We start from the raw sequence: 18182 nt of genomic DNA, 5'->3' as shown, positions 1-18182 counted from the left end.
CAGAGGTTCCCACACTGCTCGCGTCCCTCCAGGAGGAAGGCTGATGCCTGTCCGACGTGAGGAGCTGCTCTGGCACCTGGGCTCCAGACACTGGTGAAGACGCTACATGTATTCTCAAATGAGCACACCTGTGCCCTGAGCATCTGCGTGGACAGGCCCCTTAGCCTGTGATTGCATTATCTCAGGTGGTTTCCTGCTGTTACTTATTTTGACCTTGAGAACAAGTTGTGGGACCCTCTCTTCTCCAGTCTTGGGGTTCAGAAAGCCACCGGTCTTTCCAATACCCTCACTAAGCATTTTCTGTCTGAACAAGGACTGGGTCTTAGCCTGTCAAGGGCTGGGGCCTGATTTCCTGCAACTCTGGGTCTAGTCCTTAACCCATTGCTTGACCCAGAAAAGGTACCTGGTGAAAATCTATCCAATCAACACATTTCACCCAATCTGAGTGAGACATGAGAACCTTGGGGCCCAGGCCATGCCCCAGTTTCCTCATCCATGAAGTGAGGTGCTTCCATCAGAGAGAGAAACGTGTGCCTCCTACACTGGCCCGTAGGAAAGGAATTGCTCTTTTTATGAAGGTCTCCCCAGAATAAGGCCTTAGACTCAGTTCCCCCAAGGGTTGCTGGTCAAGGTGTAAGTCTCCAACAAACACTGGTGGATGCTTCTCTCAACAGAGTGGCCTGAAAAATCAACCCTGAGACTTCTTAGAAGTGTGTCTCTGGACTTCAAGATGTGCTTGTGTGTGTGTGTGTGTGAGGATTCCACAGAATATTTTTGCAAAACCACATAGCATAGATTGTTTTATGTAAAAGATAAGAAGGGCTGACCCATAAGCTAATTGAATCATGCAAATAACTGCTTAGCCAGGGGAGAGATTCCTACAGGCAGGCTGAGCGCCCGCGTGAGGGAGGACAGTTTTGGAGGGCAATCTGTTTTATAAAGTTTACTCTCACAGCATAACTGCCTCAAGATTAATGGGAATGGTGGCCCTAGACCTTGTTTTGCCTGGTTCTACCAACCAAAATAGTAAAACAGTTGTATTTATCATAGACAATTTGCTGCAACTGATTAACATTAATCTGATTTCCTGTGAGTCAATTTCCTTGAGATATATAGTAAGTAGGCCAATTACCTGTGATTGACTTCTTTTATTATAAAGATTTAGATATTAGCAACAGATGTATGTATATGTAAGTATATGGAATTTCTAAGCGTTTAAATAAAACAAAAACAATGTTTAATCCAGTTAAAGGATTTCTAGTTGGTCTTACATTTTACATGTTTAGTTTTTAAAAAGATAATGTTAAGAGAAGGGTGTGTGTGTGTGTGTGTGTGTGTGTGTGTGTGTGTGTGTTTAATGGCATGTGAAGCTCACACTTTTCAAACTTTTGCTTGTTCTTAACTGGTATCTCACGGAAGTTATGAAAATGAAGACATGAACGTGACAAGACTGGTTACTTTTTAAAATTACAGCAAAGGATTTTCCATCTAACAAGGGTCAGCTGCCTCATTCGGTCTGGAGGGTGTGACTTCCACGGCCACAGACCTAGGTCTGTTACCTGATGGTATTTGCTTACCTTTTATGAGCTTTAGTTCCTAATCTATGAAAATGGGGATATCTTCCCTGCAGTGTGCTTGGAGCACGAGGGTCAGGGAGGACGGAGCACAGTGGGGCAGCAGAGAGCCATCAGTCAGCAGGGTGTGTCCCTTCCTCCCCACATCACCGTCATCTCTAAGTCCCTCTTCCACAGGCCACACACTTCGTGCCCCGGCGTGCCTCTGGGCAGGCTCTCCTTGGCCTGTCCCGGTTGGCTCGTGTGGTGGTGTAAGAAATGGTATCAACATTTAATCATGAAAGCAAAAAGTTTATTCATGTTTGAAACTACATATAACTACCACGAGGAAGACTTTTTCAATCCAGGGTGTAATCCAGTTAGAAAGGAACACGAAACGTCTTTAATACATTAGAATCACTGCCACAAATTATTTTCATGACTCAATCAGTTTCAGAATCGCATACAATACAAAAAGAGAGAAAGGAAGGGGGGCCCCATTACACAGGGTGAAATATACAGTACTGAATACTGAAATCTGAATGCATCACAATTAGTCGCTGCTTTTTTTTTTTTTTTTGCATGAATTAGTAACAAGATGAAGAACATTCAAAACGTTTCTCAGTATTTACAACAGTTTTACTGATCCTGTGTTAATTTAAGACCCAATGTTTCCACTCAAGGTTTTTTAAAAGTTGCAAATGCAACCCTGATTTTTCTTTTAAAAGATTACAATGTACATTACATTTTATGAAGGGAAACAAAGAGTTAATTACAAGATGCAAAAAGATAAGAAAGAGACAAACTACAGCGTGAGTATTGTTCAGAGGTAGTAAGTGAGCACTCTAAGCTACAGAACATGTTGAAATTCTATTGGTTTGTATGAGTTCGCATGAGGTAATAAAGCTGTGTTTTGATTGGTGAGATGTATAAATACTCTTTTGCTACACTATATACAACACTCCAAAGAGCAGGGCCTTTGTCAATGCCCAGAGGACGTAGCAAACCTTGACAAGTCTGTGCAGCACCCAGCGCACACCGTAAAACCCAGACGGATCTCATGTTCACCTCCATCAGCAGCAAGTACCTTCATCTCCCAGAACAATCTGGATCCATAATTTAATTACCAAGCAGACTCTGGGCACTGGTGCTTTCAGAGAGAAAAGATGCTACCAGTCTCTGATCTAATTATAACACAATGTGACGAGGAAGATTCTTAAACACAACCATCATTAACAGAGAGAGCCACACAGCTCCTTTATTCCAACTCCATTAGCGACATGAAAGAAAGACAATCAAAGTCTGCGATGGAAATAAGCAAGAAGTTCAATTTAGGTGAGGTGAGTCTTTGCTTCTGCTTTGACAATTGAGGTTTAGTTTATATTGTACTTTTTTACCCTTAAGGCCAAGCAATTGGCAACTGTGAAACCATTAATGTAAAATATTGACAATAAATTATGATAAAATAGCTACAGGACTGTCAACAATGTTAAATCTTGGCCTAATTGGATAAAGTGCTTTTTTAACATTGTGTGTTTTTAAGTATAAATACAAATGATTATGATTCCTTAAAAAACAGATCACCAAGTTCTCTAATAAGACAAGGTTTTACAGTAAAGCTGTAGATGGTGGGCTACAAAAACGCTTTCCTTTTCCTCCTATTGCTCTGAATGCACTTATCAAGGCATGTCAGCTCAGGGAAAAGTGTTGCCAGAGATTAGTTAGAGGTATCAGAGTGCACACTTCCTGGGCCTTCTGTGGGAGAAGTCACAGAAGATGGAGTTGTTGCGTCCTGCCAGCCTCCATTAGCCTGAAAGGAGAAACACAGTTCAACGGGTGCACGTCTACATATTAATTCTACTCCCCAATTTAAAATACCCAGATGACAACATGAGAGCAAAGATGCATTAGCAAAATGTATTTTGCAAACCCACTTTGGCAGCACTTTGAAGCATGTGTTAAAGTGGGATTAAATGCATGTAAAACAAATCCATCCCACCAAGTAAAGACTTGGCAATAAATCAGCACGCTGAAGGAGGGCTTTTGCTAGTCTCAAGTTGGCACAAAGCTCGGCCTTTGATTTGATGGTAAAGATAAAGTGACTCAAAAAGAAATCTTTTAAGAAGAGAGCAGTGGGAAAGCTCAGTGCAATGCCTCAGCAAGACCCTGGGCTCCATGAAACAGAAACTTCAGCCCCGCTTAATCCTCGTTTCCATAGAGAAGGACTTGCCCACCCTTTTCCACACATGCCTGACTGCCAGCTACTATAACCGCTGGAAAATGAAGGCCAGAAGTTCCCTCCAAATAGGATCCTCCAGAATGAAAACGCATGAACTGTGGAGAAGCGCACACTATTCAAATCTGTATTCCAATTATCTCTAACTGGAGCTCCTATTTGGGATCTCGCTACCGCCTTTCACATGCCGCTGGCCCTTCCTGCCTCAGGTCTGCATCAGCAATAGCAGTACTCAGAAACAAATTTGCCTCATGTCTTGGCCTATAGAGGCAATTGCTGAAATCAATGTCTGATCAGATTTCTGCTGTGGCAGACAGCTTGTCGCTACATATTTTTGTGTCAGTCAAGAGGGAGGTACTGAGCTTGTGAGTTGGGGAACACTGAGTGGAAGTGACGGGGCAGGCCTTTCTGGAGAGAAGGCAAGGGTGAGCTGGCTGACACCCAGTGCTTGCAGCACAGGCTGGCCTCATGCCAGGCTGTCCCCAGACCCAGACCTCCCACACCAACGTAGCTGTGGGCCACAGGGTTCCCCAGGACCCCCGCATCCCTCACCTCCACCTGCAACTTCTGCGAGTCCACCCAAGATGTCTTCTTTAACAAAGGCTTGTGTCACTAGGCTACTGAGAACTCTCTAGATTCCCTGCCCAGCTTGGATCCACAGTTAGATGAACCTTGTGCTGGGAATTTTTCCTTCTCCCATGATCACTGTTCTTAGAGAACTCCCTATCTTCTGATGGACTGCAGAGTTCTGCATGTAAATTACAGCATCTTTCCTCCCTCTAAGGGTCACAGAGAAAGGGCGTGTGGACCCAACAGCACTGCAGAGATGACCAGAGCCAAACAGAAAAAGATTTGCCAGGCTCGAGGCAAGTCAAATTCAGCTTAGGAGGGAAAAAAGGGGACGGCAGTGTATTTTCAAAGCCTCGGGAGTGCAGGGGGATGTGTATTTGTGTGGACTCTTAGAAATCCTCTTCTCTGTATAAAAGGTAAGTTGTTTTCACCCTCAGGTATGAAAATCTACTTAGAAAAAGAAAAACTCTTACGCAGATACAAGTCTAAAGATATTCCATCTGAAGTAAACATCATTCCTCTTTTATCCAAATTTATAAACAAATGTACAATATTTTTACCCAGCGTGGCAGCTGGAGGAGAGGTTGTCAGCAAGCATTCTTTTTTTTTTTCAAAATAAATTAATCCTCACTCTGGTGGTTTGAGATTATGCACTGTATTATACAGCAGCGCCTTATCAAGCCTCATCAGTGAAGATGGAATTCATGTCTGTAAAACGCTGCAGGCAATCACAGTTTCATATTTTATCACGCTGATAAGGATATCGCACATTCTCTGAAGCATTTCAAAACACTTAAATGAAAAAGGAGAAATGCAACTAAAAGGCTTTTTATATGGTTTGTTGTGGGTTATTATGAGTTATTTATAAGCCCAAAAAGAAAGATTTGACATTTCAAATGTAAAAGATTTGAGTATTTAATGGTCCTTTTTCCCCTTTACAATTGAACATCCTCAATCACTTTTTAAATCATTAATATTTACTCTCATAGCAAGCCAAGGCCCTAAAAAGAGAGAATTTTGTCCGTTTTCTTGCTGACTCTACCACCATGCATTGGGCAGTTCATTTCCTCCCTAAGTCTGGGATCCCAGATCCCGCCCACCCCTCCACCCCAGCTCCACCCAATACCCCTGGCTCCTTTTCAAGAGCTTTTTGCCATTTTCCATCCCTGTCAGGGTGGGGAGGGGAAGTAAGTTATGGTGAATTGGCTACAAAAGTTAAAATTATTTCCTCCACAATTAAAAACTGAGAGGCCATTAAAAAGGCTGAACATGTTTGTATCCCATACTGACAACATAACAAACTGCTCTTAAGAAGAGGATTCTTTGTTTAGCTTGGTCTGTTGATCTGTCTGGGCCCCCTAAGGTCGTCACCTTCACCTGAGCTGCGCCTCGGAATGTTTCCTGCTGCCGGATTCTAAGATCAATGACCTGTTCTTCATCATCTCCCTGGGACCATACAGCATGGCCAGTAGGGGGTGGCATCCTAGTGGGCTGGTGTTTAAGTCCCTCTTGATGACAGAACACCAGACACTGGGCATCTGTGAGAACTTTTAAGGGTATCTAGGTAACGTCATGTATTTAAGTCTATAAAATAAAAGTATAACGAAGACACTGCCAACAAGATGAGGAGCCAAGTCAAATGGCCATTAATTAATTTATTAGTCGCTGTTTACCTGACACTTTCTATAGCTCTTCAAATCTGGTTCCCTAGAGTACTCACGTTTAAGTTATGTGGACTGTACAGTGAATTTCCTCCAAGGCCATCACTGTAGCCTCCCGTCTGATTGATAACATGACGGAGGGTATCCACCTGGAAGTGGGACGACAGAAAATGCATCATCACAAATCTATTAAAACAGCATCACTTAACAAAAGGACACAACTTGAACTATGTGTGCCACGAGGGTTTAGCAACTTCAATGAAAGACAAATTTATCAATCAAATGTGCTGGCAGAATTTCAACAATCCTTTGCATATTTAGGCTCCCACATCTTTGTTTTTTATGCCAGCCCAACAGTAACACCTTCATGGCAATGCAAGCTTTCCATCTACACCAAACAAATGTGTGCAGTGGCTGTGGGTGAAAACTACTTATAAATATGTATACTGAATCTCTCTCACACACACACATCTATGTGCATAAAACTGTTCTCAATTAAGAGGACAAAAAAAAAGTTGAACCTGAAATATATTTTAAGAACTTAGGTTTTCATATTCTGACTTTAAAAAAAAAACAAAAAAACAGAAATTAAGTAGTATGTTTTAAAACCACACACACACTGGCACACACAATTTTTCTCATCTATTTTGTTACAAAAGGAAGATGCACCCAACCCCTCTCCATGAGCTCAAGCCAGAGCCGAATGCATTCACAAAATTTATCAAGTTTGAATCATCAAAAGTCACTGTTCACTTGACTTCTCATTAAATTAAGTGGTGGGGCAGATGGGTCCCATTTGGAAGCACCCAGCCCAGGTTCTGCACAGGTGTGCAGACCACTTCCATGGGGCGAGAGTAAGGAGTTTTGAGCCCAAACCCTACCCTGCTAGAAAGGCCCCAGTTGGGGCATTTCTCCTACCTGTGATTGCACATTGGCTCCGACTTGGGACCCTTGGTAAGAATCCCCATTCAGACTCTGCATGTTCATGAACATGTCCCCAGAATTTGGGAGGTTAAAAGAACCAGAAGAACCTGGAAAGGAAAGAGTTAAGTAGCTGAATAACAGAGAGCTACACACACAATCCTCATGACCTAGAGGCAGGGAAAGGAGGAAAGGAACAGAAGGGAAAGGTTGTGCACAACACTGAAGTATTTCCAGATCTAAGAGGATAGAGAATAACTCCAAAGAGTTAGTTCCTGTGATTCATGTTACATGTAGGAAAGTCCTATCACTGGGGAAGTCCCAATAAGAAACAAAGAGAAAATCAAAATAAACAGAAAAACACCCAGGAGCTGGCCCAGAACCATCCCCTTGTTTTCATTTAGCACCAGGATTTGGTCATTAAATGTGATCTTTCCCTTTCCCATCATTAACTGCCATGGTGGACAACTAGCCAGAGAAGAGACATTTTTCTGAAGCTGTTTCTTTGCTATACTACCCTCTACCTAACTCTCTTTTTATATGTTCTCATGTTCCATTAAAAAGAACCTTGGGGAACGGGGGGGAGACAACAAAACAAAAAAACCGCTCCCGTTCTGCACTTTTAAAGATATTATTATTAGTTCTCTTTTTAAAAAAAGTCCTTGTATTGCTTCTCAAGTCCATTTGTTTGAACTTGCTGCATATCCTTCATTGTTATTCAAGTTCCCTATAATTTTAAGATGCTTCTAATTCCATCACAAAGGTCACATAAAATTTGGCCAGAATATATTTGAGGAGCGAAGCTCTCGCCTCCATGTATGAAGTCCCATATGTCCATGGCTAACCACCTCCTCATCCTAGCAAGCCCCACAGGTGCTGAGGAAGGGCTGGGAAGGGCGGCGGGCTGCGTGTGCGCCGCCTGAGGTGGGAAGCATGACTGTACTCAACGCCAGTGTTCTAGCGTCCTTATGCAGCAACAGGTGCATTTCCCACTTTTGCTACTTCATTCTTTGACAGACATTATTGACCTTAAAATATATAAGAACAATATGGTTAAAATAATCACTAGTGATGGCACTCTGCCTAACTGCTGAATTACAAACCACTACAAAGTGTGGAAGTTCGAGAATCTACCAGTAGCGAGTGGAACTCACTATGAAGAGTGGGTTTACAGGCTCTGGCCATCAATTATTCACCCATCCCAGGAACAAGCCTGCCTTTTCATATAGATCCACTGTGTCCTTAGTATGGCTCTTGTGTCCTGGCCTGTGTGGCAGAAGGCTGCCTGGGCTGAGGAGGGAGTGAGCACCAGTACGCACCAGAGTTTGGCGTGGTGGGCGAGTTGGTCTGGTTGTTCTGCACAGCTGCGGCCACTGCATGTGCGGCTGTCACCGCTGTCTTTGCAGCGTAGAGGTTGGCTTCTTCCTGAAACTTGCCGATATTCTTCTTGTACCTGATTCGTTTGTTGCCAAACCAGTTGGATACCTGAAAATCACAGGGACATGAGTGAGGAGAAGAGAGGTCAGAGGGGGAGAAGTCCAACTTCCAGTGCGTGTTGGATATCAGGAGGACCCCTTGGGAGACACTCAATGCTGAGCCTGCAATCATACCCTGTGGATAATGCATACTGGTTTCAGGGATTCACTTTCTCTTTTGGCAAACCTTTCAATACTCGGAATGCTACTGCTTCTTGGAGCTAGCCACAGCAACACTAAAATGGCTGCAAGCCCTGCTGGCCATAAAAAATATTCAATCGGTGTATACCAGTTAGTATATAAGTTACCAGTACCACCAAAAGTAGCTAAACACTGAAGGAAATGTTTGTTAAGTTAGGCAAATAATAAGAAATAGTTGAGAAAGAATGACTTGTTTTTTCTGGGTCTCAAATAATTTTGGCAGCTGTATAGTAGAATCGTGTTTGGTCTGCTGAAAAGAGTAACATCAATTAGTAATGGATGAAAAATCCCTTTGTCTCCGGCCTTAGACGATACTGTATGTCTGCCAAGACGGCTGCTCAAGCTCTGCAGTTCCCACGTGAGAAGATCACAACTTGAAAATTCAAATAACTCCAGTAGTATCAAATGCAAATACCCAGGAGCAGCTCTGATTTCATCCAGTGCACTACACTTATTTCTTTTGCAAACTATTTATGATGTCAGCCAGTGCAAATGGAAGAGATTTCTAAAGAGGATCTTGTCAACAGGCAGATTTTATCACATTTCACTGATAGCAAAACTTCAGCCCAAGACTCATGGCTCAGTTATGGTACATATTCAAGCACCTGTAGCTGAGCTATATATAGAAGCCAAAATCCACAAAGCTATTTATAAGAAGGTATCAACTGCTACATAAAAGGCTCTAATCTCTCTTTTGTTAAAGTAACAGTTAAAAAATATTTTTCAATAATTTAACCATATGTCAAAGGTGCATGCATGTGGCTATGGTATCAGGGTGGGTGGATCACTGTATTACCCTGAGGAGAAAGGAGGAGTGGTATGAACCCTCCAACCCAATTTACACCAATGGGCACACTTGTTCACCATCTTTGCCAAGTCGTTAATTGCTTTGGAAGAAGAACTCTCATTCTTCAGCCCATGGCACTCATCCTTATGAAAGAAGCCAGAGAGCCCTGGCAAGGGAGCCACATGAGGAAGACAATGCTGGCCTCGCCACTGCGCACATGCTGTCCCCTCCGGGGGAATCACTGTGCGCGCACACACGTACGCGGGCACACTCACTGAAGAAGACCTATGCAGCCCCACGAGTGCAGGTTCAGCGGACGGCAACGAGCCAAAAACTCATCAGGAAGGAAGTGAACTACAGATCAAGGCTCCATAGCTATTTCAGTTCCACCATTTCTTCCCCTTAAAGGGCTGGCTGTTCACTGCTGTCCTTCCTATCAAATAGCAGAGGCTGTCGTAACTACCCTTCAGTGACTGCCCCCTGTGTGCTTGCCCAGCATTACCCAGAGCCCTTTGCATATATTTCCTTATTTAATCTTAGCAATCTCAAGGCCTAGGTAGCTGATTGAGGTGGTTACAATAGGCATCCCACCTGTCCCATATCCAAGGGCCTTTTCTTTTTCACTCTCCTCGAATACTTGTAATTTCTACCCCTCCTTCTTAAAGCACTTTCTTTGCACGGTTTCTATGATATTGTGCTCCTGCTCCTCTTCCTTCCCTCACACACCAGGGTGTGTGTGCGAGCACGCGTGTGTTTTCTCCAACACTCAGCTCTCCTCTTTCTCCTTGAGCCACCTTAGCCACATCAGTTATTTCCATTTTTGTCTCTGTGTGGATGACTTCCAGATTTCCATCTCTACCCCTAATGTCTATGAATTTCAGTTCTCAATTTTTAAGACATTTCCATACAAATGCTCTGCCACGACCTCCAAATCAATAGTCTAAAATGGACTCATGTGTCCTCTAAACCTCTGCCTCCTCTACTTTCTCTACTTTCTCTTCGTGATCATGGCATCTGCACTTCCAGACACGGGACTCACTGCCTCACAAAGTCCCCAGTTCCACCATTAAACAATTCTAATGGATATACAGTCTCTCTCTGGAACTAAGATCTAGTTCCCTTTCATTTCTACTCGTTGGTTTCAGTTCGAACATCTAGACTGTCACATACAAGCTCTCAACTGCCCTGAGGGACCAAAGCTCACCCTGACATGCCTTTGTCTGCCCTCCCTTCTCTGAGCCACATCCACCTGGGGCTGGTGTTCATGGTGACTGTGTAGGACAGGGTAGTGGGAGGAAAGTTAGGCAAGTCCACAGGTGAGGAGGAGGCAGTGAGGGCCTAAGCCAGGGAGAGCTGTAGGTAGGAGTGGTGAGGATAGATATCAAGAAGGAGGAACAGGCAGAATTTGGCCATTGGCAGGGGAGAGGGAGAAGCCCGAGATGATGCTCATGCGGTGTCCAGGCCTCCAAGAGGATGGAGACAGATGCTCTGGGAGACATTTCTGCACCAGGGGAAGTCAGCCTCAGTGACTGTTAGAATCCATTCCTATACCAGAAGCATATGACTCTAAAAACAGAAGTTCTCAGGGGGTGGAAGGGTCAAGAAAAAAGGAGAAAGGACTCATGGACATAACAGTGGCGATTACAGGGGGGAGGGGAGAATAAGGGGGTTAAATGGTAATGGAAAAAATACAATAAAATATTTTTAAATTAAAAATAAAGTAATGAAAACAGACGTTCTAAATCAAGACAGAAAAAGGACCCTAAAGGTGCAAGCTCCCTTAGAATCCACTTCACCTTTCATGAGTCCACACTCAGCTCAGGAGGCAGCCCTAGCTGGTTTGCGAAACAGCTCCTTTGACATATACCATGACTCTAGCTCGTCTGAACAGGACTGACAGGCCATTGAAAGAGTTAAATATTGACTATACTTATAGTGCAGAGGGAGATACCCCTGGTTGAGAGGGAATCTGGCATTTAAGCATAATTAATGAAAATTCCCCAACTCTGAATTTAGCAACAAAGGCCCATCTTAGAATTCTCTTCTTCTAAACAATTCTCTGTTGGATTCCGTGCTTTGTAGTTAATATTACCTTGACAATCAGAGAAGCTATAATACATTAATGAAACCTAGCCTGGAAAATCAGATTACAGTTTTATTAACAGTTTCATAATTGAGGAATCTCTGTACCATCGAAGGTCTCATCTCTAGATATGTAAGAATCCAGTGTTTATGCATACCCCTGGACCAATCAAACAACAGTCATCACTAATAAAGGTTTATTTAATTCTCACAGTAAAATTTTAATATCACCAGCAGCCTGGGGAAGCTTTAGCAAGTGGATTTGCTTGACATCAGATCGTTTCTATTCTGCTAGTCCCAATACTTCTTAATCTTTAATATCAGGCAATTAAAATTAATGGCCACTCATCCGAAGCTACTGTGGGCAGTGTTTCCTTGACATCAATTGTTTGATGGGATTACCTAGAGGTTAAACTAACAAGCAAGGTTTAATTGGAAGCAATGAAAGAAGCAGTGATCATACGTTATGTTTAACCTGCATAACCACATCTAAATGAATATCTAAAAATGTTAAACTATTTCTCAAATTAAAATATGCACGTTACATTCTGATACCACACATTTGGGCACTACAGCAATACAGCTATTAAGACCACACTGCTGCAACTGAGATCTGCGTAATTAATGTATAAATCGACACCTAAGTTCAGGAATTTTGTTTTCACCCTCTTAAAACAGATGGATACAATCAGTTGCAGAAGAACCCCTACCCTCACCCAGCAGGAAGCACCCAAAGCTGCAGATCACATGGGGCCCCTCCTGCCCAGTGCTCTTGGCGGAGCCAGTCTGCACACATGCAGGGCACTAAAGCAGGGCAGAGCTTGCTCCATCTCTGAACTGGAATGGTCTGTACATTGGTCCCCAAATAGAAACACAGGCAGGAAATTGGTGGAGAGAAAGGGAATACACTGTCCTGTGCTTCTCTTCTGAGCCAGGTATCCAGGACTCATAACTCTAGGCTATGCAAAAGGCGAAGGGCCAAGCAAGAATTTCAAAATCAATTAAAAATGAGAATAAAACCACAAGTAGTCTCTTCACTCTACTGATGTTCATTGCTATCAGCCCCCAAACTGTGAGCTTTGTGTAATCAGGGAAATGAGTAGTGAACATTTTGCTGGCTGCTAATTTTCTGGTGCCCTTCTGCAAAGCCAAGAAGTGGCCAGAAAAGCTTCTGGTCTCTCCCATTTCCTTTAGCCATGCGTTTCCCCTAACTTCATGGAGCCGCAGATTGCCAATTGCTTTTAAAAAGCAAAATGTTTTTATATATAGACTCTAAGAGACAAACTAGAGAAACAGAGAGCACAGGGGTGGCTTCCAGGGGCTGGCCGCAGGGAGAGGGGAGGCTGGGGAGATATTGGTCAAAGGGTACAGATAGCCATTTATAAAATTAACAAGTGTTGGGATCTCATGTACAGTGTGGAGACTACAGCTAATAATAATACCAAACCATATACTTAAATGTTGCCAAGAGAGTAGGTCTAAATGTTCTCACCACGAAAAAGAAATGGTAACCACGTGACTAGATGGGGGTGGCAGTTAATACTGTGTGGGCAATCATTTTACAGTTTATAAATGTATCAAATCAGCAGGTGTGTACCTTAAACTTAGACAACGTTATGTATCAATTATATCTTAATAAAGCTGGGGAAAAAAGAGTAAAATCCTTTTCAAAGTGAAGTAAATTCAGCTTCCGTACTGCTTTTTTATCTTCTTCAAAAAGGTATTCAGAACCTTTCATTCACTCAGAATCTCTGCCTCTGAAGTAGGTAAGTCAGACGTGGGCAGTGTCACACCACCAGTAAGTGCCTGGGAATCAGGGTTTGCTTTCAAATCCACACTCTGACATAGTAGTATCTTCCTCCTGATATTGTTGGGTGCATTAATGCTTTTGGCACATAGTGACTACCTGATAATTACCGGCTGTTACTACCACTGAGGTTTTATCAGTGAAGAAATGAGATCCAGACTATAGAAATTGCCCCAAATCACAGAGCTAAGTCTGATGGATCCAGATTTCAACCCCAGGACTTACCGTCAACTTTTTTTCGTGTTTTATAATCAATTGGAATAAACTTACTTGAGTATCTATTATAGTCAGTAAGGCCTCACTTAAGGCTGGTGATGGGTGCTGCAACTTTAAGCAAAACAACGTATAACAAAACCAATTTTACCACAGGCTCACTGATATAAACAAGAGCTAAGTTCCTATGGTATTTCAGTGTTATAATGAAATGACATTGAACTAAATGATGTTATTTGAGGACCAGATGCTGGGGGTGGGGGGGAATGCAAACATAAACATGTACCTTTATCTGCCTCAAATTTATAATCTGGTTATGAAAGCAATGCTAGACACAAAATAATTAGCCAAAATTGCAGGACAGTGATGATCACCCCGAACTGCACAGTACAGATTCTAAGTTCAGCGGAAATTCGGAGGAAGGGGAGTCTCAGCAGGTCTGGGCAATCAGAGCAGACTTCTGAGGTAAGATGAAACTTGAACTGGTTGCTCAGCTTCAATTCAATTCAATAGTATTTTTACTGAGACTCCGTGTCTCAGAGGTACAGCCCTCTAGGAGCTGTGCTGATACAAACAAACCCCAACCGTAAGCTGCCGCCCCCGCCCCCCCACGTCTCCAAGGCCCCAGAGACTGATGCTGCTCTCTAACAATCCCCTTCACCCCTCTCAGTGGTGAAGGGGAAGCAGTGCTGACAAGGAAGTGGTGACGCCCGCGGGCAGGGTCCCCAGTGAGGAATATTTCTATGGGGGAGGAGGAGGGAGCAGTGAGAGGGGGGCAGGGCGTGGGTGTCAGGGGCTGAGCGCGAACACAGGCACCTGAAGGGCCGGCAGGCTCTGGCTAAGGAACAGGACTGGGAAGAGCGCTCTAGGCAAAAAGAAGCACGAAGAGGAGCCCTGCAGGCTACCTCATACCCAGCCCCCCACGGGTTCAGTTAAGTCCCAGCTAAGCAGAGGGGAGACTGAGATGGAGCCTGAGATTTCTAGCAAGTACAGTGAGGAGTGGGTTCCGGTGAGGCCACCTGAGGCCAGGGGAGACAGCGTTTCCATCCGGGTACGGGTCCCATAGCAATGATCTACACGGTTTTTGCTGTAATACTTACTCCCTAAACAAATTTTGAAAAATCAGATACCCGTTCATATATTTTTTCTCCTTTGCATATTTTAAAAGTTGGCATCTACAATTTTTCATAATAAGATTATGTAGCTATAAACAATGTTATTTCAGTTTGTCATAAATGTTGACATTTCAAAATAAAATGGTAACACGAATCTTTAAAATGTATTCAACAAAATCTAAATAGCAAAGCAATTTTATTTATTTTTTAATCGAATTTACTGGGGTGACATTGGTTAATAAAATTATACAGGTTTCAGGGGTACAATTCTATAATATATCATCTGTATATTGCACTGTGTGTTCACCACCCCAAGTCAAGTCTCCTTCCACCAACATTTATCCCCGTTGTACCCTCTTCTACCCCCCCACCCCACTCTCCCTCTGTCAATCACCATGTTGTTGTCTGTGTCTGAGGTTTCTTTTTCCTTAATCCCCTCACCTTTTTCACCCAGCCCCACAGCGCCCCTCCCCCCGGCAGCTGTCGGTCTGTTCTCTCTGATTCTGTTTCTATTTTATTAGTTTATTTCGTTCATTAGATTCCATGTATAAGTGAAATCATACGGTACTTGTTTTTCTCTGACTGCCTTATTTTCACTCAGCATAATGCTCTCCAGGTCCATCCATGCTGTCACAAAGGGTAAAGATGTCCTTTTTTACAGCTGAGTAGTATTCCATCATGTAAATGTACCACAGCTTTTACCTACTATCTATTTTTAAAATACATAAACTTGCTTTTCTTTAACAGTCAAATATTTTCTGTTCCTTTTTTTTGTTGTTGTTCTTGAAAAAGTATTTCCAGTTTGTTTCCCTCCCTATTATCTTAATGCAATATTCTTTAATGCTCTACAATAGAAATATATGGAAATTAAAATTTTTAAATTGTTTTTATCTCCTGTAAATATAAGGAAGGCTCTACATGTTTAATATTGCCTTCTGGATTAAGCAATCACTATAGTCTAAAGTTGATCAGAGCAACACAAATACTTGTTTTGATAACAGAAACTTACTTTGACCATCAAAAGTATGGTTTTTATCACACATGCATTTCTTAATAAGAGGAGTGTGGAGTTATAAAAAGCTGATTAAAGGAGGCGTGGTTATCACTAATATTTCACACAACCCTGTGCTGGGCACCACAGAGGGGCTCACACTTTGGGGCAATAAGCTATCGCACTGGTGAGAGTGTCCCTTCCATAAAGTGGGAGAAGACCACGTGGGACAGGGGAGGAGGGAAAAAGAAACCCCACACCCGGTTTCCATCACAGCAGCTTCCCGAGGCACACGGGTTTCAGGACGGAGTACATACACACATAAGGGAAGCTGGCCAGCGAGAATCTTAAACCGGGTGTGCCCTAGAGCCATTTGGAAAACCTCCACTACTTTGTGGAACATGTATAGCCTAGTTTGAGACCGCTGTCTTAGGTGAGCAGACTGACTCTGATTACATTTTAACTTCGTTGTGTGAGTGCAGCATGGGAGCCCCTTAGGTGCGGTGTGCCTAATAAAGACCTTCGGCTCTAAAAACAGGGCTCAGGCAGGCAACCACGTCTATGCTCCACGATCACCTTTCTGGGGCCAGCTCAGGAAATCAAAAACACTCTGAATTAAAGAAATCAACCTAAAGGGCTAGATACAGTTTACTTATTATTTAGCATAACCTTTCTGGAGAGTAAGCTAGCAAATATGTACATACCCTCTGACTCAGCCTTACTGAGAGTTTATTTTGAGAAAATATTTAGAGGTATATGTCCAAAGAGATGTACTACAGTCCTATATTTAATAGCTTAAAAAAAGGAGATTAATTTATAGCACATCTGTATCATGGCATATGATCACTGACTAAAAATTATGTTGAGGAAGAATGCTGACATGGGGGAAATATTCATAATATAAGGAGGAGGAAAAGGATGTTTTGTCCTTTGCATACAGCATACAAACTTTTATGGGGGTCAAAATAGTTACACATGGATATATATAAGGTGTACACATGCACAAATACCAATGCATGATTATCTTTTAGAGGGGATTTATAACTAATTTCTATTTTTGTTTTTTTCTGTATGTTTTTAAGGATTATCCAGATTGATTTCAGATAAAAAATATTTTTGCCCTGCCCAGATGACTCGGTTGGAGCAACTTCCTGTTCACCACAAGGTTGCGGGTTCAATCCCCAACAGGGAACATATGGGAGGCAACCAAAGCATGTTTCTCTCTTATATGAGTCTCTCTCTCTCTCATATGAGTCTCTCTCTCTCTCTCCCTCTCTCTCTCTCTCCGCCCCCCTTCCTTTCTCTCACTTAAAAATAAATCAATAAACATATCCTCCAGTGAGGATTAAAAAATTTTTTAACTCATAAAAATATGTACGTTTTAGTGAAAAAGTAAGCAATCTGCTTTTTAAAAATCTTTAAGAATGGCAGTGCTGGTCCATGTAGCTCCAGGAATCAACAATTCCATTGCTGTATTCTATCTGGAGGATGGGGTTGGCAGGTCCAAGAATTCTTGAAATAATTAAAATCAGACACTTCGTAAATCTCAAGTGACTAAAATTCTCCAGATTGCTTTGCATTTAAGAAAAACTCCATGCTCAAATTAAAAAGCTAAGCCATCTACAATGTCTCTATAGCCACTGAAAGCCAATTTATTAATTTGCATTTGTTGTACCTTACATTTCATAATAATGTTAAATAAAAGAGAAAAATTACTAAAAACAATCTTCAAGAGGCAGAAATGTGGAACTTGAGAACTCATCCTTAGTTTTGCTTCCTTGCATAAAACATGTTAAAAGAGAGGATCAGCCCTTGTTTGGAAAAGAAGCAGCTGACACTAAAACATCATTACTGAGATTAGCAAACTAAAAATTTATGAAGCACAAATCCTAGAGAAATATGTGATTGTGTTTCCCATGTTTACTTGTGATGCATACTTCATGTACTGTGCCTAATTAAATGCAACAGCTTATGAAATGTTGAAATGCCAAGTTGTGTATAATGGAACATGTAGCATATCTACATGGTAAACAATTTTACCTCTAATAAATAGTTTCTCCCTAATCAATATGTTTTCATCTCCATTATGCGATTCAATTTGAAATGAGGGATGGAAGCCAGAGACTGTTCAATTTTTAAAGTTAATGGTGATAATAAACTAAATCTCATTCTACTTCTCTCCCTCCCAAGGGTGCACATTCAGTATAAGGACAGGAAGGCTGGACACACTGCAGGTAACACATGTGTGCAGTCCCTTGAGAACGCAGAAGGCAGCTGAGCAAGGACCTGGGTGTGAATCCCAGCTCTGACTTCCTAGCTGTGTTACCTTGGTCAGGTCATCCATCTAATGCCCTCCTTTCCTGATGTACAAGATGGGATAATAGCCCTGGCTGCGTGGCTCAGTGGATTGAGCATCGGCCTGCGAGCCAAGTGTCGCTGGTTCGATTCCCAGTCAGGGCACATTACTAGGTTGCACGTCAGGTCCCCAGTTAGGGGCACGAGTGAGAGGCAACCACACAGTAAAAAAAAAAAATACCAGCAATCTGCCTGAGATGTACTAGGCACCCAAT

General features: G+C 42.4%; 1 protein-coding gene across 2 annotated transcripts in view; it reads right to left on the bottom strand.

Moving 5' to 3' along the window:
* Positions 1–1844: 1844 nt before the first annotated feature.
* Positions 1845–18182, bottom strand: part of PBX3 (PBX homeobox 3) — a 197670-nt gene continuing 181332 nt past the window's right edge. The window contains exons 6-9 of one of the 2 annotated variants that reach the window (XM_090274731.1): positions 8261–8426; positions 6939–7051; positions 6080–6169; positions 1845–3363 (exon numbers count right to left, since the gene is read on the bottom strand). In XM_090274731.1, coding sequence (XP_090130857.1) covers positions 3271–3363; positions 6080–6169; positions 6939–7051; positions 8261–8426 — 462 coding nt within the window. In that variant the 3' untranslated portion in view covers positions 1845–3270. The remainder of the gene's footprint in view (positions 3364–6079; positions 6170–6938; positions 7052–8260; positions 8427–18182) is intronic. The other variant, XM_090274732.1, reaches the window with a different exon arrangement.

This window comes from Furipterus horrens, unplaced genomic scaffold (genome assembly GCF_987537825.1).
Source record: "Furipterus horrens unplaced genomic scaffold, mFurHor1.1.pri manual_scaffold_4, whole genome shotgun sequence".
In the NCBI taxonomy this organism is placed as follows: domain Eukaryota; kingdom Metazoa; phylum Chordata; class Mammalia; order Chiroptera; family Furipteridae; genus Furipterus; species Furipterus horrens.
Note: the sequence above shows the minus strand (reverse complement) of the source record. Positions and strands in the feature narration are given on the sequence as shown.